We start from the raw sequence: 26848 nt of genomic DNA, 5'->3' as shown, positions 1-26848 counted from the left end.
TGCTTCTGCTGCAGTTCTTTGTTTCCCTGTTTTATTCACTCTGCTGCCGCTTGCCATCGCTCCTGCTGCTCTTCTATTGTTTCCCTGTTATGTTCACCGCACTGTCGCTTGCCGTCGCTCCTGCTGCTCTTCTGTTGTTTCCCTGTTCTATTCACCCCGCTGCCATTTACCATCGCTCCTGGTGCTCTTCTATTTCTTCCCTGTTCTGTTCACCCAGGTGTTTTATGCTGTCACTCTTGCTGTTCTTCTATTGTTTACCTGTTTTATTCACCCCGTTGTTGCTTGCCGTCACTTCTGCTGCAGTTCTTTGTTTCCCTGTTCTATTCACCCTGCTGCCGCTTGCCATTGTTCCTGCTGCTTTTCTATTGTTTCCCTGTTCTATTCACCCCACTGCCGCTTGCCATCGCTCCTGCCGCTCTTCTATTCACCTCACTGTTGCTTGCCGTCACTTCTGCTGCTCGTTCATTGATTCCCTGTTCTGGTCACCCCGCTGTTGCTTGCCATCCCTCCTGCTGCTCTTCTATTGTTTCCCTGTTGTTTTCACCCCACTGTCGCTTGCCGTTGCTCCTGCTGCAGTTCTTTGTTTCCCTGTTCTATTCACCCCGCTGCCGCTTGCCATCGCTCCTGCTGCTCTTCTATTCTTTCCATGTTCTATTCACACCACTGTTGCTTGCCGTCGCTTCTGCTGCTCATCTATTGTTTCCCTGTTCCATTTCCCCCGCTGCCGCTTGCTGTCCCTCCTGCTGCTCTTCTACTGTTTCCTAGTTCTATTCACCCTGCTGTCGCTTGGCGTCTCTTCTGCTGTCTTCTATTGTTTCCCTGTTCTATTCACCCCGCTGCCACTTGCCGTCACTCCTGCTGCTCTTCTATTGTTTCCCTGTTCTGTGCACCCAGCTGTCGCTTGCCATCACTCATGCTGCTCCTCTATTGATTCCCTGTTCTATTCACCCTGCTGTCACTTGCCGTCTCTTCTGCTGTCTTCTATTGTTTCCCTGTTGTTTTCACCGCACTGTCGCTTGCCGTTGCTCCTGCTGCAGATCTTTGTTTCCCTGTTCTATTCACCCCGCTGCCACTTGCCATCGCTCCCGCTGCTCTTCGATTTTTTCCCTGTTCTGTTCACCCAGGTGTTTTATGCTGTCGCTCTTGCTGCTCTTCTATTGTTTACCTGTTTTATTCACCCCGCTGTTGCTTGCCGTCAATTCTGCTGCAGTTCTTTGTTTCCCTGTTCTATTCACCCTGCTGCCTCTTGCCAACGCTCCTGCTGCTCTTCTATTCTTTCCCTGTTCTATTCACCCCGCTGTTGCTTGCCGTCACTTCTGCTGCTCGTCTATTGTTTCCCTGTTCTGTTCACCCTGCTGTCGCTTGCCGTCGCTCCTGCTGCTCTTCTGTTGTTTCCCTGTTCTATTCACCCCGCTGTTGCTTGCTGTTACTCCTGCTGCAGTTCTTTGTTTCCCTGTTCTATTCACCCCGCTGCCGCTTGCCGTCGCTCCTGCTGCTCTTCTGTTGTTTCCCTGTTCTATCCACCCCGCTGTTTCTTGCCATTGCTTCTGCTGCAGTTCTTTGTTTCCCTGTTCTATTCACTCTGCTGCCGCTTGCCATCGCTCCTGCTGCTCTTCTATTGTTTCCCTGTTATGTTCAACCTGCTGTCGCTTGCCGTCGCTCCTGCTGCTCTTCTGTTGTTTCCCTGTTCTATTCACCCCGCTGCCATTTACCATCGCTCCTGGTGCTCTTCTATTTCTTCCCTGTTCTGTTCACCCAGGTGTTTTATGCTGTCACTCTTGCTGTTCTTCTATTGTTTACCTGTTTTATTCACCCCGTTGTTGCTTGCCGTCACTTCTGCTGCAGTTCTTTGTTTCCCTGTTCTATTCACCCTGCTGCCGCTTGCCATTGTTCCTGCTGCTTTTCTATTGTTTCCCTGTTCTATTCACCCCACTGCCGCTTGCCATCGCTCCTGCCGCTCTTCTATTCACCTCACTGTTGCTTGCCGTCACTTCTGCTGCTCGTTCATTGTTTCCCTGTTCTGGTCACCCCGCTGCCGCTTGCCATCGCTCCTGCTGCTCTTCTATTGTTTCCCTGTTCTATTCACACCACTGTCGCTTGCCGTTGCTTCTGCTGCTCATCTATTGTTTCCCTGTTCCATTCCCCCCGCTGCCGCTTGTTATCGCTCCTGCTGCTCTTCTATTCTTTCTCTGTTCTATTCACCCCACTGTTGCTTGCCGTCACTTCTGATGCTCGTCTATTGTTTCCCTATTCTGTTCACCCTGCTGTCGCTTGCAGTTACTCCTGCTGCAGTTCTTTGTTTCCTGTTCCATTCACCCCGCTGCCACTTGCCGTCGCTCCTGCTGCTCTTCTATTGTTTCCCTGTTCTGTTCACACAGTTGTCGTTTGCCATTGCTCCAGCTGTTCTTCTATTGTTAACCCTGTTCTAGTCACCCCGCTGTCGCTTGCCGTTGCTCCTGCTGCAGTTCTTTGCTTCCTGATCTATTCACCCCGCTGTCGTTTGCCGTCTCTTCTGCTGCTCTTCTATTGTTTCCCTGTTCTGTTCACACGGTAAACAGTCATAATATTGATTCCAAAATATAGAATGGACATAATAGCGAAGTAAAAATATAGAATGGACAAAATATCGAATGGACACAATATAGTGGTTAAAAATATCGAATTTAAGGTAAGTAATATCGATTTTCAAAATATAGAAGTCAAAATATCGAAGTATACAATATAGGCATTAAATATATCGATTTTTTAATAATATAATTTTTTTTAAAGTGTTTTGTATGTTAGTATATGTGTGAAAAGTGTATATTAATTTTTGTAATGTATGTTTAATGTATTTTAAGTAATGAATTTTATGGTTTTTAATTTTTGCGTAATTTTATTCTGTAGTGGGTTGTGGGTTTATAGGGGAATAGGGTGGGAAGTAATTTAATTGTAATTAATTAAATATTTTTATTTATTTATTGGTATTCATTTTGAATTTGTTGTTATTTTTTAATTGGTAATTAATTTTCATTAATTGCCAATTAATTTGTATTATTTGATTAATTGTTAATTATGTTCATTTTCTAAATTTATTTTGTGTAGCGGGTTGTGGGTTTATAGGGGAATAGGGTGGGAAGTAATTTAATTGTAATTAAGTAAATAATTTTTTTCATTTATTGGTATTGATTTTAAATTTATTGTTAATTAATTTTGAATTGGTAATTAATTTATATTAATTGGCAATTAATTTTTATTAATTGTAATTATTTCGTATTAATTAAATATTTGATAATTATGATAATTGTATTAATGTATTTTCTGTAGTAGGATGTGGGTTTATAGGGGAATAGGGTAATATGTAGTTGTATTTCTAATTAATTATTACATAATATTAAATTGGTTATTAATTTCAATTAATGTTTTATTGGTATTGATATTTAATTTATTTTTAATAATATATTTAATCATTACTTTCCCTACTGTTAAACTCACTGGAGTGGGAATAGTCATTTTCACCCTCCCGCTATCCAACGCTTTCCCTACTGTTGCAATCTCTGGAGTGGGAATAGTATTTTTTACCCCTACGCTATCCAACGCTTTCCCTACTGTTGCAATCTCTGGAGTGGGAATAGTAATTTTTACCCCTACGCTATCCAAAGCTTTCCCTACTGTTGCACTATCTGGAGTGGGAATAGTAATTTTCACACTCCCGCTATCCAACGCTTTCCCTACTGTTGCACTCTCTGGAGTGGGAATAGCATGTTTTACCCATACGCTATCCAACGCTTTCCCTACTGTTGCACTCTCTTGAGTGGGAATAGTAATTTTTACCCCTACGCTATCCAATGCTTTCCCTACTGTTGCACTCTCTGGAGTGGGAATAGTAATTCTTACCCTTATACTATCCAACGCTTTCCCTACTGTTGCTCTCTCTGGAGTGGGAATAGTAATTCTTACCCCTACGCTATCCAACGCTTTCCCTACTGTTACACGCTCTGGAGTTGGAATAGTAATTTTTACCCTCCCGCTATCCAACGCTTTCCCTACTGCTGCACTCTCTGGAGTGGGAATAGTAATTTTTACCCCTACGCTATCCAATGCTTTCCCTACTGTTGCACTCTCTGGAGTGGGAATAGTAATTCTTACCCTTATGCTATCCAACGCTTTCCCTACTGTTGCTCTCTCTGGAGTGGGAATAGTAATTCTTACCCCTACGCTATCCAACGCTTTCCCTACTGTTACACGCTCTGGAGTTGGAATAGTAATTTTTACCCTCCCGCTATCCAACGCTTTCCCTACTGCTGCACTCTCTGGAGTGGGAATAGTATTTTTTACCCCTACGCTATCCAACGCTTTCCCTACTGCTGCACTCTCTGGAGTGGGAATAGTAATTTTTACCCCTACGCTAACCAACGCTTTCCCTACTGTTGCACTCTCTGGAGTGGGAATAGTATTTTTTACCCCTACGCTATCCAACGCTTTCCCTACTGTTGCACTCACTGGAGTGGGAATAGTAATTTTTACCCTCCCGCTATCCAACGCTTTCCCTACTGTTGCACTCTCTGGAGTGGGAATAGTAATTTTTACCCTCCTGCTACCCAACGCTTTCACTACTGTTGCACTCACTGGAGTGGGAATAGTATTTTTTACCCCTACGCTATCCAACGCTTTCCCTATTGTTGCACTCACTGGAATGGTAATATTAAATGTTACCCTCCTGCTATCCTACGGTAAAAAATTGTACATTTTTTTATTAATAACTTAAATGAATTATATCTTAATTTTAAGGTTATTTGAGTATTTTTAAATATGTTTTAGTTAATTATATTTATTATTTCATTAATTTTAAATTACTTTTAAGACATTTCAAAAAATTTGATATTTTGACTGACTATATTTTTTACAGACTATATTTTGGATTCGATATTTTTGTACTTACCTGTTTGTAGATAGGAATTCGATATTTTTGCATTCTATATTTTGGCATCGATATTTTGGTAAGTCTATATTTTGTCCTTCTATATTATGTCAGTGATCCGTTTCCCTGTTCTTTTCACCCCACTGTTGCTTGTCATTGCACCTTCTGCTTTTCTATTGTTTCCCTGTTCTATTTACCCAGCTGTTGCTTGCTGTCTCTCCTGCTATTGTCTTCTTGGCGCTGTATTCCAAAATTGATGATGAGTTTCTATCTGCTAAGGTGCAGACAGAAGAGACCCATAAAGAACTCCACCCCCAGCTATCGCTGCTAAAGCGGGGCTTAAAAACACCCCTGGTTCAGGGGTTGCATCATTATACATACTGCCCTTGGCACAACGATTGTTTGCGCCTGCTTTGTGCATATCTCCACCAAAGCACTATGGCATTACCTATGGGGCCCCAGATGCCTGTGCGACCCCTTGTGTTATACTGCTAGCGCTGGTGTATATGTAGTATCAGCACTGTCTTGAGAGAGAGTTCCCTCATTTGCAGAGGAGACAGGCCCGGTGTATGATGTTCCCAATTGTTCAGCTTTAGGCCTGCATCACAGTGAAACTAACTATGAGGCTTTTGGGTTTGATGGCCTCCTGCATCTTGTTAGGGAAGTACGCCAGGTGACACATGTGGGGTTTGCAGTGAGATCTGAAGTCCCAGTGGGCACAACGCCAAGGGAATCTCTCTAATCTGGCATACGTGGGTGGCGCAAGGACTCTTTTGAGAATGGGGAGAACCATGGCTCGATCTGTTCACCATTGCAGAGAGCATGCAATGTCAGCACTTCTGCACATTGAATTTTCCAAAGTGGCTCTCATTAGGAGACACTTTCCATTTGGAAGGTAACTACGAACTCCGGTACGCCTTTCCACTGATACCTCTCCTGCTCCGAGTTCTCAAAGAGATCAGGACCGCCGACCATCCCCAAGTCATCCTTGCTGCTCCAGATTGGATGTGGATATTTCTGTATCCAGAGCATCTGTCCTCCGATCAGGCTGTCCCTTGGGGTGGAACAACAAACAAGGCAGGGTATTGCACCCAAAACAGGACATTCTCCAACTTCATGCTTGTAGATTGAGTGATGACAGTTGTGTACCTTTAATCCTCCTTCAAAGGTCCTTCAACAAAAACAGTATCTGCCTGCCCTTCGGACAAGTTGTTGCTTGCTGATCCTTACAAGTCGGTCCACTTTCTGCCTCTCTGTCAGAAGTGCTGTTGTTTGTGTGTTGTTTGTTTGGCCTGACAGGGCCTTGTAGTGGGCGCTGTTAAAGTTTACTTTTTTGCCATTTTCACTTTTTTGCAGGTGCCGGCTCAGCCCTCTCTATTTAAGCCATCGGTTGTGACACATTTTCTTGAAGGATTGGCAGATCTGTTCCCAACTTCCCAGTTTGTAATGCCAAGCCCCAGTGGGTCCTTAATATGTTCTTAACATATCTTACGTGTTCTCTATTCCAATTCATGCGCAATGCCCTCTGACACTTCTGACACTTAAGTCTTTTTAGTGGTCATTACATCAGCTAGGATGGTGAGTGAGTGTCAAGAGCTTTCCGTTAACCCTCTGTATGCCAGCTTCGGCCCAGACAAACCGGTTCTTTGGAGTTGTCCCTTTTTTTCTGCCGAAGGGTGTGACCCCTTTCCATGTCGGCCAAAACACCATGCTGCTGACATTATGAACGCCGGACATCCATCATGTTTTCAATGGATCGCGAGGCAAATGTCAGTTGAATGCTATTGTTTATCAGGGATATTTATGAAATGTAGACACCCGGGAGAGTTTAGGGTGGTGTGGCTTTCTTTCTTATTAAATCATGTGTCACCATGGGACCATGGTGTCATCCCTGTGCTTCGGGCACTCCTTTGGTTCTCATAAAAGTGAGACTCCAAACGTTATTATGAAGAATTATTTAATCATTCATCTCTGTTTAGTAGTATCCTGTTCACACTGTGCAAGATGCCGTTTTCAATGATTGCACAGTGAGGACAAGCATACCGACTGGTAGTTTCTTATTGTGAGCGGTCACGAGCATACGCGACCACTCGCAATGAGAAACCTGCCCTCCCCATGTTTAGAATCTCGCTGGGAGGTTTATTTTCCACGCTCGCGGTCGACAACTTGATGTTGCTGATCACAAACGAGGAAAAAGTCTCGCCAGGATGTCATTTTACTTGCTCACGGCTGCCAACTTGACGTTGAGGACTGCGAGCAAGCAAAAAATGACAGCTGCACTACGCTACGCGTGTTTGCACTGTGCCACATGCAGTTCGCGTAGTGCGAAGTTGCGCAAACTTAGCAAACTACGCGAGCGTAGCGTAGTGCCTTGCCATGGGTTACTTTGCAGTGCTTTGTGTCACTTTGTGTCATGGGGTATCAGTGGGGTGGATCAGATCGAGTGCTCTTAAGTTTTTACCGAAAGCCCAGTCTACTGAGGTAGCCAGACCAGGCTTTGCCTCAAAACAAACATCTCCATGACGTAGGAGTTAGCAGGGGAATTATGCATGGTATTCTTTTGAGTCGGGGAATGCATCCCAATGTTGGCTGGCTAGGTGTGTTTTGTGTACAGATCTCTTGCTGGACAGCTCACAGTGACCTCTACAACATAGTTTGAGGCTTGCATTGCTCTGGGCAGCATGTTTGTGCACTGGCACAGGGAGAGAAAGCAGCAGCAGGCCTGTCGTAGAAGGTAGGGCTCAGCGCTGTGCTTGCCTTCTTGAGTGTTGCAGCATAGCAGATGTGGTCGCTGCGCTGCATTTCAAGAAATGAGTGAATCTGGCCATGCAGATCAAGCTGTTACCCGATGAATGTGACCAGTGTAGCTGGGGGTCCCTCTCCCACAGAGCAGGCTCTGCTGATCCCAAGCTGAGCCCAACAAAAGCCTTCCTTGCCCGGCCTACATGTGTACATGCGTGCTATCATGCATCGCATGCAACACGTCCGAAGCCCCTCGTCGCAGGCTACAGACCTTATATGAAATTATAGGCACTGTTGGATAACACTCCTTGTCGGTTTATAAGGAGTATCCAGTGGGTGGGGCTCCACCGGGAGCCTCACGACACAGCTGAGGTTCAAACACCAGAGGTCCCAAAGCAAGAACACGCGATAGGCTTCCATTGTGGAGCGAACTTCACCCCAGCTCTGCTGTGCACCTTCATCTCCAAGGTCATGGATAGCTCGGGGCATATTTGCAAGAAAATGTTGGAGAGCGGAGCTGCGCCAAATTTGGCAGCGCTGCACTCCAACATTTTCAAAACGCAGGAATGTGCCGTATTCACAACAATATGGCGCACCCCTGAGTTTTCCCTAGTGCTGACGCAAAAAAAAGCTGCCAAGCGCCAGCGCAGGCACCTTTCCGCGATGTTACAAGGGTGCCTGCGATGCAGGGGTAATAGTGTAGGTGCAGGAAGGTGGGACTTACAGGAAGGTGGGCCTTGCAGGAAGGTTGACCTTCCTGCACATAAACAATCAATAACAGTGATTTGCACCTTCTGCAGAACACAAAGAAATATCAAAACACTTGTTGAACAATTCTAGTGCCTGGCATTCCATTCCATGGAGCTGCCTCTGTCTTGTAAATGGGGTAGCGTCAAAAAGCAATGGGTGTTGTGGCGCTCATTGCACGTCCCTTTGCTGTAGAGGACAGTGGCGGAAAGCTCTTAGCGCCACCTTGTAAATATGGAAATTGCCGCTGCACCACCAGTGCATCTCAAAACAGTGCCCCTCCGTGGCGCTGCGAGGTGGTAAAGATGCCCCTCATGTCTGACGGAGCTGTGAAGGAGCACTTGAACCAATGAAGTGTTGGGCAACAAGCCCAAGAACTGTATCCCCTCTGAGCTGGGGATAAAATATTTGTAGATTGGGAACATATTCAAATACAGGTGCATGAGGTGAAAGGAAAATAAATACTTATTAGTGTAAAGTTCTGTTGTAATACGATTGTTCAATAACTTCCTAGGCATTATATCGTGGTGAAATCTGCTGTGAGTAGGGGATCCGCGTCACACTAATTGAGAAGACACAACCTTAATAAAAGAATGACAAAGGCCCGCCTCTCAGTGACAGCTCTCAGAGAGGAAAGAGAGAAGCGCCATTGATGCTTATCTCTCCAGAGAATAAAAATCCTAAAACTCTGGGAACAACTTTTCACCTACAAATCATGGACTTCAGGGGTCTTAGTCTAATTACTCCAATGGAAGGAAAAACAGAAAGCAAAATCCAGAAGGTATCTGTTATTACACGGAAGTGGGGGGGGGGGCAGTCACCCTAAATGTATCCCTGTTGAAGATGTCTTTGCCTAAGGGCATACAGTGAAGAGAAGGCGCGTGCCCCCCATACAGGCACACGCTGCCCCCCCCCCCCGGCTGCCACCACCCAGTTGAAGAAATGTGGCTCTGTGGTCAGTGCGCCTTGAATCCACGAGCGGAGGCGCTATCCTCAATTGCTTACATAAAACAAACAAGTCGACGCAGAGCTGTGTACACAGGCTCTGAAGAGTCCATCCCTGAAAAACAATTAAGAAAACAGACAAGATCATTCACGTGGCGGGTCACAGGTGTGGTCAGATGGCACCAGAGGCCAAGAACCCGCCCTGGCACCCGAAGGCGCGTGGAGACAAGTCGGTCTGTTTGCAAACGCAACAAGAATCCAGCTTAAGGGGTGTACCAGGGGCTTTAGGGCGCAGCCAGGACCGGGCCCTCGATCCCAGAAGCTGATTAAACATTTACCTGTGGTTCTGCCTTCCTCCCCCTGGCATCGGTAGGAACCCGGGGAACCCTGGGGCCAAGGCCCTTACATAAGGCTATGACGTCACTGCCCCGTGGCCGTGCCAGCTCGGTGCTTTCTTCCATGGTGCAATGCATCTTTCTATTTTGGAGTTGATGTAATTGTTCAATCGTGTTCCCTCAGAGCACCCCGAAAGGATTAACCCTAATCCTCTTTATAATGCAAGTTTCCCAAGGAGTAATCGCTGTTTTTTGGGCCAAGTGTCGCTGGTTAAACGGATTATGTTGGGAGGGACCCTGCCCGCCCAGTCCTGCGTCACTCATGGGTAAAAGGGTTCATTGTGCCCTCGGCTGAATGACAAACCCATAATCCCGAGCACCATGGCATAGGCATCACTTAGAAGCAATAATGCACCTTGTGCGTGCTGACGTAAACAGCACTTTACATAGCTGATGCTTGTGTGACGCACGCCACCGCTGTGCTCTCTTGCAGTGATGTTTTATGGATGAGAGATGGGTGTGAGTGAGTTGTAACCCGCCGTTTAATATCAGAGATAGCAAAATTACCCAATTACTTGATAGGTGAAGCAAAATGTGTTTTAATGACAAGGTGTAGCGCAAACTCGCACCTTCAGAGAGCTGTAATAAAACGTTGTGACCCTTTGGCGTGGCGAAAAGGACTTCAGCAGGACATGTACTCTGACAATGATGTTCTGGTGGTGAGTAATTATGCACCAGGCGTGGACTGAACAACTAGTAACAAATTACGTGATCTGCCCAGTGGTGCCGTGAACCCCCACTTTAGCAGTTTAAGGTGGGGGCTAAATACTTAAAGTCCCTGTTAGAAATGGGGATCTCTAGTTGGCAATGGTTTGCGCCTTTGTCCAAGTAGGGACGCTTCTTCCTAGTCAGGGTAAGGGGGATACACTTCTAACATAAACCCTGCTCACCCTCTTGGTAGCTTGGCACGAGCAGTCAGGCTTATCTCAGAGGCAATGTGTGTAAAGCATTCGTGCATGCATACAGTAACACAGTAAAAACACTACAAATGGACACCGCACCTGTTTATAAAAATGAGTACAACTTTATCTAAACCAAAGAAGACCAAAAACAACAAAAATCCACAGTCCAATACTGTAAAAATAGCTACTTTGCAAGATAACCTTTAAATTGCAGAAATAGCTGAAAACAAGGTTCTTCCAAGTCGGTAGATCCGTCCGGGGCTACCACGATGCTGAAAACGACAGTCTAACTATTCCAGCCAACCGCGTTGGTACAGGTCAGCTAAAGCTAACACAGACTCGGAAACAGTACCTTGCTCGTTGTGACCAACACTATGGTATGAGCCGGTTGGGGCAACCGTTGCGGTTGCATTGCAAAATGAAAGCAGTGCAGGGTGCGTTGCCCTCATGATGCAGTGCAGGCAGTGGCTCGGTGATGATCGTCCAGACGGTGTTGGTGAAACCAAGGCTTATGGTGCAGGGTGAGGCGGTGCTCAATGCTGTGCTGGCAGCCTGTGGTGCAGGCGATGGAGCAGGTCGGTGTACAGATTGGGCAGCACCGATGTCGGTGACGTCCAGGTAGGGTGAAGCGAGGCAGTGCAGAATGCGGTGCCCTCAGGTCACAGTGCAAGCAACAGCTTAGTTACGATCATCCAGACGGCGTCGGTGAGACCAGTGAAGCAGTGCAAAGTGCGGCGGTGCCTTCTGTGGGGCCTACAGAACACAGAATCCTGTGACGACCTGGTGACACAGTCAGTTGCCGTTTCCTTCTGCGGTGACTGAAACCAGCAGGTCCAGAGACGGTGCCCAGAAGGGTGGATTAGGTCTTTGCTGTTCCTAGGACCTCTTGAACAGGCGGCAAACTCCACTTCCAAGACCTTGGAGATACTTCTCAGGCAGGATACACACAGAGTTCCTCTCCGTGGCAGACACAGCTACTTCAGGCCAACACCAGACAGCACACAGCAAAGGGGCAGTACTCCTTCTCAAGTTTCTTCCAGCTCTTCACCTTGGCAGAGGTTCCTCTTGAAGTTCAAAGTAATCTAAAAGTCTGGGGTCGGGGTCCAATTTTTTATAGCACAAAATCATTTTTTCTCTGGTGTCAGAGAAGCTCTGTGCCCACCCAAAACCAATTCTGTCCTCTCCAGTGTTGCTGCCTGGCATGAGGTGGAGACAGCATTGTCCAAGGCAGACCAGGCCCATTCAGGTGTGAAAGAAATCTCCTCCCCCTACTCTAAAGGCAGCCCAGGTCTATTCAACCCAGCCCTGACTCACCCTGGAAAGGCATGGCACACCTCAACCCCCCAGTGGCTGTCTGAACAGAATGCAGATCCCCAGCCCTGTCACTTCAAAGCGAGGCAGTCCATACACAAACATAGCAGAGGCACACAGAATGGCTAAGCAAGAAAATATCTACTTTCGAAAAGTGGTATTATCAAACCCTGAACACAAAAAGCATCTTCACTAAAATATGCATATTAACATTCTGAGTTCAGGCATACTAAACTTTATTTTCCTATCCTGTTTCCAAGGGCAGTTATACTTATAAGATGGTATATGTTAACTCCCTATTCTATCCTATGGGACAGATAGCCTTGCAATAGTGGCAGTATTTCACTATCAGGACATGTCACAAACATCAGAGCATGTACTACCTTTCCCATACATTGCACCCTTCCCAGAGGGGTAATTTAGGCCTCCTTTAGGGGTGACTTACATGTAAGAAAAGGGATGGTTTAGGGCCTGGCAAGTGGGTGCACTTGCCAGGTCGACATGGCAGTTACAAACTGCGTGCAGACTCTGCAGTGGCAGATCTGAGTTACCTTTACAGGGCAACTTCTGTGGGTGGCACAATCAGTGCTGCAGGCCCACCTGCAGCATTTGATTTACAGGCCCTGGGCACACTCAGTGCACTTTACTTGAGACTGACTGGTAAGTCAGATATGCCAATCTTGGAAACACCAATCCATACAACAATTTAAGGAGGGAGCACTTGCACCTTGGCACTGAGTAGCAGTGACAAGGTACCCGAAGCATCTAGACCAGCAAAAACGAAGTCCAACACAGCAAAGCATGAATGATAGAGGGTGGCAGTGAATTGAAGAAAAGAGGGTGGCAGTGTTGTGAAGAATGGAGGGTGGCAGTGTGGTGAATGATAGAGGGTGGCAGTGTGGTGAATAATAGAGGGTGTCACTAGGGTTAATGATAGTTGGTGGAGTTGTGTTTAAAAATAGAGGGTGGTGGTGTGCAGAAGGCAGCACACTTAGAAAGAGCAAAAACAATGAGAAATAAAAGTATTTTGGGGCAGATTTATGAGGCCCTTGCGCCACGTTTACGCCGCTGTTGCGTCACGCAAGGCGGCGTAAACGTGGCGCATCCCTACGAACTATTTACAACGTGACGCATCTAGGCAGATGCGTCACGTTGTAAAGCCCTGCGCCGCTTGTGGGCGTTCCGGCGCAGGGTGGGCGTTCCGGGGCAGGTGCGCCTCGCAAAAGTGGCTGAGTGAAATCTATGAGATTTCACTCAGTCACTTTTAAGCCAATGCTGCGTCAAAAGCCTGCGCCTGCTTGAAGCAGGCGTAGGTCTTGACGCAGCATTGTTAAAATGGGGCACCCCTGAGCCTTGCTGGAGCTGCGTCGCGCTTGCGACCCAACTCCAGCAATGCAACACAATTCCGGCACAGATGCGTCACGCATCTGTGCCGTTTTTGCACCATGGTGCGCCGCATTATAAATGCGGCGCACCATGGCTGGCGGAGCTGTGGCGCACTGTGGCGCAGGTTAACTGGCGCATCCCTGGGGATGCGCCAGTTAACATAAATCTGCCCCTTTATCTTTGCTGCGCTACTCTTACGCCTCCCCTGAGGAGGCGTCACTTGTTGGTTCGGCCTCAGATTTACAGATCCTTGTAAATCTGGTGCAGCCTCAAAAAGCAATGGCTGTTGCAGTGGAACGCCACCATCATCACCCATTACACGCTCCTTTCATGCAGATACGCGAGTTAAAGGGTACCATGTTTACCAAGTAGCCTTAAGCAATGCAAAGTGGCTTAACACCACTTTATAAATATGGTGCTGAACCTAATGCAACTACTCACAACTAACTCCCTTACACCTAGCCACTGAGGCAACTCCTAGCCATTCAATCATAGCTACACTCCACCTCATTTAGGGCCATATGTATCAAGCACTAATGCGTTCGCAATCACAGAAATTCGCTGGGGTTTGCGAAGGCATTAGTGCTAAATGGTATGTATGAAAGAAATCTGCGTGCAAAATAAGGAATCACAAAATTTACGATTCCTTACTTTGCGATTGCATTTAAGGAATCACAATTTTTGCGATTCTTTAAATGCAATGTAATAAGCATAAAAAAAATGCAAATTGGCCTTAAGGAATCGCAAATTACCATCAACTTCAAGTTGGTGGTAATTTGCGAATTCCTTGAAAAATGCACTTTTTTGCATTTTTCATAGTGCAATGTATAGCACATGCATGCGCTTAGTATGTGCGCCACATGGGCACCCATGCTAATTTCAGGGGTGCAACAGGGTGTCCCTTGGACACCCCTGCTCCCTTGAAATTATTCTCAATTTGCGATTCTCAAATTGCGAATCGCAAATTGAGAATAACTTCCCTTTCATTCCTATGGGCCTCCTGGCCCATAGAAATGAATGGGAACGTATTCCTTAATTGCAATTCGCAATTTGCTAATCGCAATTAAGGAATACTAAGAAATCGCTAAAAAATTGCGATTTTGTACATACATCCCTATTTGCGATTCTCAAATAGCGATTTCTAAAAGATCGCTATTTGAGAATCGCAAATCAGGTTGTTGATACATATGGCCCTTACTCTCTTTGTCTAAACCCTAAAAAAAGTACAAGATTTGGAAGATGGAGCAAGCTGGTGGGATTCTTACCAGCAGTAGCAGCCTGGCGTATGGGGAGAAACACTCCAGGGCACGCTCATTGTGTAAACTGCATCCGTTAACAGGTGAAAAGCATTTCCAGTCATGATAATGTGGTGAAGTGGCCAGAGCTGCCAATTTTGGAACTGAGGAAGCAGGTTCGAGCCTCAACATTGGCTCAAGATCTTGCAATTCTGGGCAAATCACCTAATCTCCTTGCCTAAAAGATGAATGTGTCCTTGTGTAATGTACTGATGCAAAAATATTTAACTCTGTATAGACAAAGAGCTAAAGCTCTCTCCAACCAGTCCTAAACTGTGGAGTCTAGTGATCTTGCATTGTGAAAATGGAAGTGATTATGATATCACTATCAGGATTATAATTTATGTTCTCTTTCTAGTCCCCTCAAGTTTTTCATACACGCTCCAGCTTTACACCATGCAGGGGTTCCGGGTCATCGGCCTGGCCTACAAAGCCTTGTCAGCACAGAAGCCATCTGAAATGACCAGTTTAACAAGGTAAGAGTGCTTCTAAACAGGTACTGATGTTTGTCCCTCTTCTGTTTACACGTTTCGGCCCGATTGACGAGAAAGCATCTGGTCTGCAGCCTGGATACGGCAGCTAATATTGAGCATGATCCTGGTTCTGGACGGCCTCAGTGGAGTGTCTTGTGTCCCGGTGCAAGTAGCCGACACCGGGACACACTCGACAGAGCCTGAACTTTGTGTCTGTTCCATTCAGAGAGACAACCTGCAGGGGTGCGGGAGTTCTCTTGTCTTCAGTTCTAGCTGAGCCCAACACAAATACCCCACTCAAAGGGCTAGCGGCCCTTCTTTTTTGGTCGAGTTTCGCTGTGGTCTGAGAGTGAGGTGGGGCGGTACGCCTTGATTCCAGGTAACAAAGACACTTGGATTGTCACTTCACAAGACCTTAAGAGCTAAGCAATCATTTGGTGACTTATTTCTGATTTTTCCAAACCCTGTATGCAAAAGGTATGTGTGCACAGCAAGGAGGTCAAACATATCTGCCTATATGAATTATTGTACTAATCATTCATTTAGAACTTTCTTTCTATTTTATTGTCTGTGTTACTACTCGAAGGAGATCTGCTAGCAATCTTAGAATAAGGAAAGATCAAAGACAAACAGAAACGCTATACATCTATGCTTTGAAGTTTGCATGAAGTTCCTTGAAGCAGCTTCAAAGCTCACTATGTAGTACCAGTGGCGGCTGGCAACATTAATTAATGATAGGGCTCTCATCATAAATGCTGCCAGGCGCTGGGCACTCCAAACAAATGCTCCTCTCCAGGTGCCGATCCTGGGGGTGACGAGGAGCAGGAAGGAAAGGGAAGCCCTTTCCTCCTTGTTCAATGTGACTCCAACCAATCCTGGAGCTGCTGGTTGAAGAAGGCTAACCCAGTGCTGATTTTGAGGCTGGGGGTCTGTGCCTGCAATCCCTCAGCTGTTTTAAAGCGCCGGGAATGCTGGCTTTGAAGTGCGCATGTCAGATTGGCTGGGCTGTCGACATCCGGCCAATCTGACATGCGTACTGAGCACCTACAACGTCATCCTGCAATCTGTAGGAATCTGCCCCGCCCCCATCATCCACTCACTCCGGCTGTCGGCACACAGAACAATAAAATTATGTGACCATTTTATTATTTTGTGTTTACCGCTGCCCTCGCAGCAAGTGGGGCGATGGTCTTCTGCAAAAGAAGAAAAACAGCCCCTGCCTGAGCAGTACACACTGAAAGAGGTGTGGCGCAGCGGCCAGAGTACCTGACTCCGGACCACAGGATTCACGGTTTGAGCGCCGGCGGCAGGTCTGCCCAGCACCATGAGACTCTGGGCAATAGCTCGCTTAATCTTCCCGAGCTCACCCAGCGCCGGGAAACCAATTCGGAGGTTGCTGTGCGCTTTACAAATCCATGGTTATTATTACACAGATTATAACTTGTGATCTGTAGGTAACCAAACAACCCTTGCAGCAAAATCAGTAACCGACTGAGCTATCTGCCTAAAATACAGATCTGTGACCTGCATGCTACTTGCTGTGCTTTGGGGGGCATATTAGCACTGTTTTTTATGATGAGTCAAACCTGTGAGTAGAGTGCACATGGACCTCTCCACCAAGTGCATTAACCTCCTGAGTTACCTTACTTTTATTGTGGCCTGCAGTTCTCCGCAGCAGCTTCCTTAACCTGTGCATTATTTTAAAATGCATTTTGTTTGTGAACAACTAAGTAAGTCAGAACATTTTTACTGCCACATTTGTCCTTGTTGCCAATTTCTTTGGGGTCGAGTTTAAAAAAAATAAATGATGAATTGACTGTCAGACGCCCCATGACTCAGCCCCTCGCACTTCACCCCTTTTCTGCTGTCACTTCAAGACCTCCATTTTTTGGGACCCCACAGTGAGGTTTTTCCATTCCCCGCACTGGATATAAATCAGCTTCTTATCACACTTTTTGGGGGAATCTAACAGTGACTGAATGTAGCCACCGTGTGCCCTGGCACTGTGCTCAGGTTATGTTACCCCAGGGCTTTAAGTCGGGCGGGTCCCTCCGGGGGCCAAGTCCTGGCAGTAGTTGAAAGCTGACATTGAAACAGGTCACCGTATTCTGTCCTTAACTTTACAGGGAAAAACATTGATAGATTTCTGAAGAAAGCCTTTACAACCCTTAGGGCAAACCACGTCATCAAGGTGGCTTTTGTTTACATTCCACCTTTAACTCAATGTTCTTTCCCAAGAGGATTGTCTTTTCCAGGGTGTTGGTTTTCAGTGCTTTTCTTTGCTCGCAGCCTGTTCCTCTTTATTCGCTGCTGCAGTGACCGGGGTCACGTGTACCTGTCTGTGTCACTCAGGTTGAGGGCGGGTCATGTAGAGAGCTCTAGAGTTGAGGCCAGTGGAGGAGCGAGTTTCTCACGGTACCTGCCAGAGGGGCTTAAAGGTGTGTAGAATACATGCTCATCCATTCGTTGGCCTCTCTGCAGATCACACAGAACAAATGGTCACAAATGCCAATCGTAGTTCTGATTTTAGGCAAAAGTGTGTGAAAGAGGCGCGCAGAGATTCATTTAGCTAACGTGCGAAAGTGAAAGAGAATGCAGTGCTTACAGGTGAGTGGGCGAGCTGTATGTGTGGGGGATGGTGAAGTGAAGGCGGCACAAGGAAGCTCATGATGGGGAGAGCGTAAAGAGGGTGCAGAAGAGGAAAGAGATGAGGTGCGAAACATGCAGATGGACGAGTTCAGAAAGAGGCGGGAAGAAAAGGGGTGTCTAACAGAGACACGACAGTGGAAAGATGTGTGAAGGGCAGAACTGGGGGGGCTGTGATGCAGACCCCAGTAACCTTTAATTCACACTGATATTTTCAGAACTCATACATTTTCATGTCTAACTATTATCAAAAATATTAATTGTTAATAGTTTGTCTGATACAGCTAAAAAGCATTGTCAAAAGCAACAGGTCTATCTTGTTATAGGTGCATGTCTGATATTGTGGGATACCCGACTCATCAACAGAAAGGTCATGGAGAGGCACCAAAATACTGGTGGGATGGCACTCTAGTCAACGCACAAGACTAGCTTACATGCTTTAAAGCCGCGCCCCAAAATGACACAGGCCTCGTCTTTTAGAAAGGATTCTAGACACTTTTTAGGCCACATTCCTTTTAGAGACCGTGAATGAATGAATGATAGATCTATAAAGTGCACGGCTACTCTGAGGAGTATTCTGGCACTAGCAGGAGAGCCCAGGTGAACGGCCCGTACCGGAAAAACTACTTCTCCCCAAAGAAGAACCAAAGGGCATATTAGCAAGAACATCGTTAAAATTATAGCGGTTTAGCGGCAGAAAACTGCCGCTAAAACGGCGATAATGGGCTTGCTAATATGCGTTATAGAATTCCAATAGAAGCCCAGGTTAGATGTACCAGAGTAAAGCCCCAGATCCAGGGCATTTCTGTCAGAGTAAAGCCCCAGAATGAATGAATGAGTACGCTCTTGTATAGCACATGGCTACCCTGAGGCATCCCAGCGCTGCAAGACCACGGACAGAAGAAGACAATCAGTGGAACAAAAATGTCTTCAGTCGCTTCCTGAATACGAGATGATTCATTTCCAGCCTGATGTTGTCTGGGAGTTTATTCCAGCCCTTGGCTACATGGAAGGAAAGCTGGCGGCCACCCATACGGGCTCGCTTCACCATGGGTACCACCAGCAAATTTCGCTGATTAGATCTCAAGGATCTAGCGGCATGATGCTGGCAAAACAAGGGCTGGAAGATGGTAGGACCAACATTACTTATAGACTTGTGCGCCATACCGAACGTTTTAAACAGGATCCTTTCCTGGATCGGGAGCCAGTGAAGTGACCGAAGTGCCGCCTTCGCTGAACAGCGTCTGGGAAGATTCATAAGCAGCCGAGCTGCACAGTTTTGTACTGATTGAAGAATTTGAATAGAACCAACTGGAGCTCCCAGATAAACAGCATTTGCGTAATCCAGACGCGATAAAATCAGCGACTGGACCAGCACGCGTCTGGCCTCAAAAGGTAGGCGAGACAGGACTTTCCTGAGGACCCTAAGCAGCCCATAACAGGTCGCCGCCACCTTCTTGGCCTGGACCTGAAACCCCAAGGTGGTGTCTAGCCAGACCCCCAGGCTCTTTATTTGGGTCTTTGGGGTGGGAGGGGGGCCCAGACAGTGCGGTCACCAAGGGTCGAGGTTGATGGGAGCTTTATAACCCAGGAGCATGATGTCAGTTTTGGCCCCAGTTAGCTTTAAAAATGATGCTGTCATCCACTCCAGAACCTTGGTGAGACAGGGGGTCAAGTTGTTACTCCCCTGATCTCCGGCGTCATCCCTTGCCATGGAGACGACCAACTGCGTATCATCGGCGTAGGTGATAAGCTGAATTCCCCAGGGAAGCACCATCTCAGCCAGTGGACTCATGTAGATGTTAAACAAGGTTGGACTGAGAGAGGAGCCCTGGGGAACGCCGTGATAAAGTTGCAGTTGGTCGGATGATACCTCCTCCTCAAAGACGCAGAAGAATCTCTCTGCCAGAAAGGACTGTAGCCATTTAAGGGCCATTCCTGTGATCCCTGCCCGATGGAGGCGCTGAAGCAAAAGTGGATGATTTACAGTGTCGAAGGCTGCGTTGAGGTCCAACAGGACCACCGCAGCGCAGCCCCGGCATCCACAATACTCCTAGTTGCCTCCACCACCGCCACCAGGGCAGTCTCCGTAGCCTGTTTGGCTCTAAATCCCGTCTGAGAGAAATGGAGGGCGCCCGAGGTCTCAACAAATGAGGAGAGGATCTGATTGACGTATTTTTCCGCAATCTTACTCAGGCTCGGTAGCAGCGAGATTGGTCTATAGTTAGCTAGATCTTCTGGGTCCAAGTTTTTTTTTTTTTAGGAGGGCTTTCACTTTCCCCATCTTCCAGATAGGGGGTGCCACACCTGACTCCAGGGACGAATTAATGACCTGCATGATAACAGGGCACACCGTCCTTGAAACCTGTTTAAGTCAAGTCAAAGAATTTATATAGCGCGCTACATACCCAGAGGGTCTCAAGGCGCTAGAGGACGGGTGGGGAATTACTTGTCAAATATCCACGTTTTAAGTTGCTTTCTGAATGCTAGGTGGTTCTGGGTAAGGCGAAGGTAAGTGGGAAGTGAGTTCCAGGTTTTAGCTGCCAGGTAGGAGAAGGATCTGCCTCCCATGGTGGTTTTGTTGATGCGAGGTACAGTGGCAAGGGCTTGGTTGGATGATCGTAGCTGGCGGGAGGGCGTGTAGAAGGACAGTCGTGTGTTGAGGCATTCTGGTCCGATTTCGTAGAGTGCTTTGTGTGCGTGGGTTAGGAGCCGGAAAGTGATCCTCTTGTTGACGGGAAGCCAGTGGAGGTTTTTCAGGTGACCAGAGATATGTTCTTTACGTGGGATGTCTAATATGAGCCTGGCTGAGGCTGCTGGAGGCGCAACATCCAGGCGTGAACCCGATTTGAGGCCATTGAGGAGTTTTTCCACAGTGGCCAGGTCGTGGGGTGGAAAGGCGTCGAGACTTTCGGAGGCATCAAAAGCAACCTCTTCTAGAATCCTAGCCAAGCTTTCCGTAGGGTCAGAGGCCTGTCGGGATGACTCAAAGCCTGCATAGATGTCAGACACCTTGGCAGCAAAGAAAGCGGCCAAGTCGTCACATCTTCTTTTCTGGGGATCGGGGGAGGCCATAGTGGCCGAGGAGGAGGTGACCAGGGCTAGGAATATTTTAGAGATTTCTCTTGGCCTATTAGCTGCTTCCGTAATTTTAACCTGAAAATACGCCGACTGAGCAATTTTTAGTTGTTTTTTATATGCCCTTAGCTCTAACCTATATTCATTTTTGGAGGCAGTTGCAAAATCTTTCCTCCACTTCCTCTCCGCTCTTTTACAGCGCTGTGTTTGCTCCTTGAGTTCCCTAGAGTACCAAAGCTGTTTGTTGGGGACAGTCGTGTGTTGAACCACTTTTTTTGGGAAAGTGGCATCTAATGTAGAGGTAAGCCACTCATTGAAGGCCTCGTTGTCAACAACAAGGTTATCGTGAGGGGCCGGGGGGGCCTCAACAAGGTAGCCTCCCAGTCCTCCACTGAAAGCCTCGGCAGGGCATTTCTGCCAGAGAATGGGCCCTGGTCCAGGGCATTTCTACAGGAGTAAAGCCTCAGATCCAGGTAATTTCTGCCAGAGTAAAGCCCCATATACAGGGCATTTCTGCCAGAGTATAGGCCCTGATCCAGGGCATTTCTACCGGAGTAAAGCCCCAGATACAGGGCATTTCTGCCAGAGTAAAGCCCCAGATCCAGGGCATTTCTGCCAGAGTATATGCCCTGATTCAGGGCATTTCTACCAGAGTAAAGCCCCAGATCCAGGGCATTTCTGCCACAGTAAAGCCCCAGATCCAGGGCATTTCTGCCAGAGTAAAGCCCCAGATCCAGGGCATTTCTGCCAGAGTATAGGCCCAGATCCAGGGCATTTCTGTCAAAGTAAAGCCCCAGATCCAGGGCATTTCTGTCAGAGTAAAGCCCCAGATCCAGGGCATTTCTGCCAGAGTAAAGCCCCAGATCCAGGGCATTTCTGTCAGAGTAAAGCCCCAGATCCAGGGCATTTCTGCCAGAGTAAAGCCCCAGATCCAGGGCATTTCTGCCAGAGTAAAGCCCCAGATCCAGGGCATTTCTGTCAGAGTATAACCCCAGATCCAGGGCATTTCTGCCAGAGTAAAGCCCCTGATCCATGGCATTTCTGCCAGAGAAAAACCCTAGAAACGGGGCATTTCTACCAGAGTAAAGCCCCAGATCCAGGACATTTTTCTACCAGAGAAAAAGCCCCAGATCCAGGGCATTTCTGCTAGAGTAAAGCCCCAGATCCAGGACATTTCTGCCGGAGTAAAGCCCCGGATCCAGGGCATTTCTACCGGAGTAAAGCCCAATATACAGGGCATTTCTGCTGAGTAAAGCCCAGATCCAGGGCATTTCTACCAGAGTAAAGCCCCATATCCAGGGCATTTCTGTCAGAGTAAAACCCCAAATCCAGGGCATTTCTGCCAGAGTGAACCCCCATATCCAGGGCATTTCTGCCAGAGTAAAGTCCCAGATCCAGGGCATTTCTGTCAGAGTAAAGCCCCAGATCCAGGACATTTCTGCCAGAGTAAAGCACCAGATCCAGGACATTTCTGCCAGAGTAAAGCACCAGATGCAGGTCATTTCTACTGGCGTAAAGCCCCAGATCCAGGACATATCTGCCGGAGTAAAGCCCCAGATCCAGGGCATTTCTACCGGAGTAAAGCCCAATATACAGGGCATTTCTGCCGGAGTAAAGCCCAGATCCAGGGCATTTCTGCCAGAGTAAAGCACCAGATCCAGGACATTTCTGCCAGAGTAAAGCACCAGATCCAGGACATTTCTGCCGGAGTAAAGCCCCAGATCCAGGGCATTTCTGCCAGAGTAAAGCCCCAGATCCAGGGCATTTCTGTCAGAGTATAGCCCCAGATCCAGGGCATTTCTACTGGAGTAAAGCCCAATATACAGGGCATTTCTGCCGGAGTAAAGCCCAGATCCAGGGCATTTCTGCCAGAGTAAAGCACCAGATCCAGGACATTTCTGCCAGAGTAAAGCCCAGATCCAGGGCATTTCTACCAGAGTAAAGCACCAGATCCAGGGCATTTCTGCCAGAGTAAAGCACCAGATCCAGGACATTTCTGCCAGAGTAAAGCTCCAGATCCAGGGCATTTCTGCCAGAGTAAAGCCCCAGATCCAGGGCATTTCTGTCAGAGTATAGCCCCAGATCCAGGGCATTTCTGCCAGAGTAAAGCCCCTGATCCATGGCATTTCTGCCAGAGAAAAACCCTAGAAACGGGGCATTTCTACCAGAGTAAAGCCCCAGATCCAGGACATTTCTACCAGAGTAAAGCCCCAGATCCAGGACATTTTTCTACTGGAGAAAAAGCCCCAGATCCAGGGCATTTCTGCTAGAGTAAAGCCCCAGATCCAGGACATTTCTGCCGGAGTAAAGCCCCAGATCCAGGGCATTTCTACCGGAGTAAAGCCCAATATACAGGGCATTTCTGCCGGAGTAAAGCCCAGATCCAGGGCATTTCTACCGGAGTAAAGCCCCAGATCCAGGGCATTTCTGTCAGAGTAAAACCCCAAATCCAGGGCATTTCTGCCAGAGTGAACCCCCATATCCAGGGTATTTCTGCCAGAGTAAAGCCCCAGATCCAGGGCATTTCTGTCAGAGTAAAGCCCCAGATCCAGGACATTTCTGCCAGAGTAAAGCACCAGATCCAGGACATTTCTGCCAGAGTAAAGCACCAGATGCAGGTCATTTCTACTGGCGTAAAGCCCCAGATCCAGGACATTTCTGCCGGAGTAAAGCCCCAGATCCAGGGCATTTCTGCCAGAGTGAACCCCCATATCCAGGGTATTTCTGCCAGAGTAAAGCCCCAGATCCAGGGCATTTCTGTCAGAGTAAAGCCCCAGATCCAGGACATTTCTGCCAGAGTAAAGCACCAGATCCAGGACATTTCTGCCGGAGTAAAGCCCCAGATCCAGGGCATTTCTACCGGAGTAAAGCCCAATATACAGGACATTTCTGCCGGAGTAAAGCCCCAGATCCAGGGCATTTCTACCGGAGTAAAGCCCAATATACAGGACATTTCTGCCGGAGTAAAGCCCCATATCCAGGGCATTTCTGTCAGAGTAAAACCCCAAATCCAGGGCATTTCTGCCAGAGTGAACCCCCATATCCAGGGCATTTCTGCCAGAGTAAAGCCCCAGATCCAGGGCATTTCTTTCAGAGTAAAGCCCCAGATCCAGGACATTTGTGCCAGAGTAAAGCACCAGACCCAGGACATTTCTGCCAGAGTAAAGCCCCAGATCAAGGGCATTTCTGCCAGAGTAAAGCTCCAGATGCAGGCCATTTCTACTGGTGTAAAGCCCTTGATCCAAGGTTGGTCTTTTTGAAAGAGAAAACTTCAATAAGGTGATCACACAGGGCACCAGTTCCTGATTAACCCTCAAAGCACCATTGGAATCCACGGACCCCTTGTCTATGTCTTGAACTTCAAAACAATGCGCACCAATCCGGAGACAAGTATACACCAAAGAAATGCTCCAATATTTAAATACATTATTTAATTCACAATAAAATATAGAAATAGTTTTCAGTTTTGCTTCTTTATTTGTATATAATTCATTTTAATATATTAATTTCAATTTTATTTAATTTTGTAAAACTGCTGATGCGTGTCTCCTGAGTAGGCCTCGAGGATCCGCGGGGTCTTCGGACCACAGGTCAAGAACCACTGCTTCAGGACCCCCGCTGAGAGGAGAGTGGTCCACGGATGGCTTCAGTGGTCATCAGATGGCCACCTGTCCGGTGGAGTCAGTAAATACCGAGGCCATGGAAGACCCTTTAAAGCCCTGTCGAGGGACCTGAGCGCGCCTCAAAGGATGGATAGAAATGCTGTTGACTGCTCTGCTTCTGTAAGCCTGGGGCTGCCCCCTGCTGTCACTCTGAAGCCAGCGCAGGGAGGGGGGGCCCTCTGGGTGCACAGAGGAATGCACCCCTCACCTTCAAAGCCCCAGAGTCTACCTGAGGAGACTGCAGGAAAACATGGAGAAAAGAGTCACCGAAAAACACATCACTGGACGAGTGGGAGGCTTTCCCTTGTGATTAATGCTCGGTGAACATCATGGGCGTGGCTTCCTGTCAACTCCTGTCTGCAGAGCTATGAATCATTGCAATGTAAACTATTAAGGTTATTTCATAACGTTGCTGCGTTTAACTCCCTTGAATTAAACTGGGCCTGTAGGTTGGACAGACAGTTGCGAAATTGGCGCCCAGACAGGCATGTTTTGCAGGATGAGCCGAATATACCAACCCTGGGACTTCGAAGGTGAACTGGTAAAAGTACTTTTTTTGCCCAGGGAAATTTGGCAGTCACAAATGAGTTAACTTAAAAAAAAACTGCAACCATCACTTTGAAGGGAGATGTTCCTTGGAACTGAGAAGACGTTACTACTGTCTGCAGCATGGCAGCCGGAAGTAATCCTTCCTACCTAGGGAAGGCGCGAGGAGAGTAAGGCCCACTTCCGGTTTAATCACATGCTCTGAGCAGCTTCCCTCAGGATCAGGAAGACATGCTCTTTGTTTCACCCACAAGCCTAGGAGGGGCCAAGGTCTGCTCAGGGTCTCTCTGTTTTCTCACTTCACTTTGATCTAAGGAAAAGACACAGAAGGACCTACCTTCATGCAGGCAAGAGAAGCGATGGCTGGCCACGCCTTCTGTTTGGAAGTGGGGGAAATACTTAACCCACATGCACTTGTGGTCTTTTGGAATACTATCTGATCTATTCTTTAACTGTAATGTTATTTTGGTGTTACCATTTAAGTGTGGCGTGCTCTTTTCTCCTGGCTGCTTGTTTCCTGCTAGCAATTGTAAGAGAAAGATCCTTTATTTATTTATGAGATTTGTAGAGCGAGAAGGAATGCCCGAGGGCGTCTCGGCGCTAAAGCTCAATTCATGACTCTCCTGATTTTGGATCCCGGCGTAGGTTACTGGTTAAACAGCCAGGTCTTTAAACTTTTGCGAAAAGAGAGTAGCCTGATTGACAGAGGATGTGAATTCCAAAGTCTGGCTGCCGTAACTGGGAACCGTCTGTCTCATTTTGTACTGATTGCATTTTGTTAACCACCCGAGTTTGTGCGTTAGCAAGCAAGGGTTTTGCCTGCGCTGTCAGGGAGGAACGGGATGATTTTTTTAATAAGTTTGAGCTTATGAAAAGCTGTTGCCGCTATTTGATTAGCGTGAGCAGAAAAATTAAGATTTTCATCAAATACAACTCGTAAATTCCTAACCTTTGGAACGGGGTTGGGTAAGGTTCCAAAGGCTGACAGCACTAGGCATCCTTCTAGGCACTAGATTGTTCTTCCTATGTGAGGGCTCATCTGCAGCTCAAGACCGAGGCCTCCCCCCCCCATAGTCTTACAACCTGGCCTCCTGGACTCAGTTACAAATATGAAAGGGGTCTCTGCAGCGTCCAAGCCGAAGGCCGCTCCTTCCAGGGGACAGCCGAGAAGAGTGACCGGGACAGTCAGATATCTTTATCCCTCTCTTAAGGTTCCTCTCTTCACCGCTCCATCCTCTCTAGACCTCACGTCCTTTTTCCCACTCCTGTCTCTACTGCACCAAACTCTTTTACTCTACCACATATCTGCCATTACTTCATGCCTCTCCATCTCACCTCTCCCCCTCCTCAGCTGCTGCATGTACCCCTCCATTCAGTCTCATCTCTCTAACACCGCTCTCTTCTTTTACCTTTCTTTCCCTATCTCACCTCTCCCACTACTGTAATCAATTCTTGCAACCTCTTTCTCTACTTCTTTCTTTTATATTTACTAATTTCTCCCTTCTCTCTCTGTACTCTCTTCTCTGTTTCATCTATTCATTCTCTATGATTTTCTCTCTACTGCTCACTCTTCATATATCTATATCTCTTTCTGTTTTACTAATCTCTCAACTTTACCACCTCGACCACTTTATCACCCTTACCTCTCTTTTTTTACCACACATGCCTCTTTCAAATTTACCTGTTTTCTTTCTTCATCTCATGGCTCTTTCTATCCATCGACCATGTGTTGAACTCTCTCTCTCGGCCTCTATACGCTCTTTGCCTAACTTTTTTTCTATACCTTTTTTTAATCTTCTCCTTATCTCTACCTCACCGAT

The 26848-nt window shown here is 47.2% G+C and overlaps 1 protein-coding gene across 1 annotated transcript in view; it reads left to right on the top strand.

Annotated features, from left to right (window-relative positions):
• Window positions 1-26848, top strand: part of LOC147684242 (putative cation-transporting ATPase 13A4) — a 249194-nt gene that overhangs the window by 164526 nt on the left and 57820 nt on the right. Inside the window, exon 17 of the mRNA XM_086944644.1 lies at window positions 14982-15099. Coding sequence (XP_086800770.1) covers window positions 14982-15099 — 118 coding nt within the window. The remainder of the gene's footprint in view (window positions 1-14981; window positions 15100-26848) is intronic.

The sequence above is a fragment of the Lissotriton vulgaris genome, chromosome 11, assembly GCF_964263255.1.
Source record: "Lissotriton vulgaris chromosome 11, aLisVul1.2, whole genome shotgun sequence".
In the NCBI taxonomy this organism is placed as follows: Eukaryota; Metazoa; Chordata; class Amphibia; order Caudata; family Salamandridae; genus Lissotriton; species Lissotriton vulgaris.
Note: the sequence above shows the minus strand (reverse complement) of the source record. Positions and strands in the feature narration are given on the sequence as shown.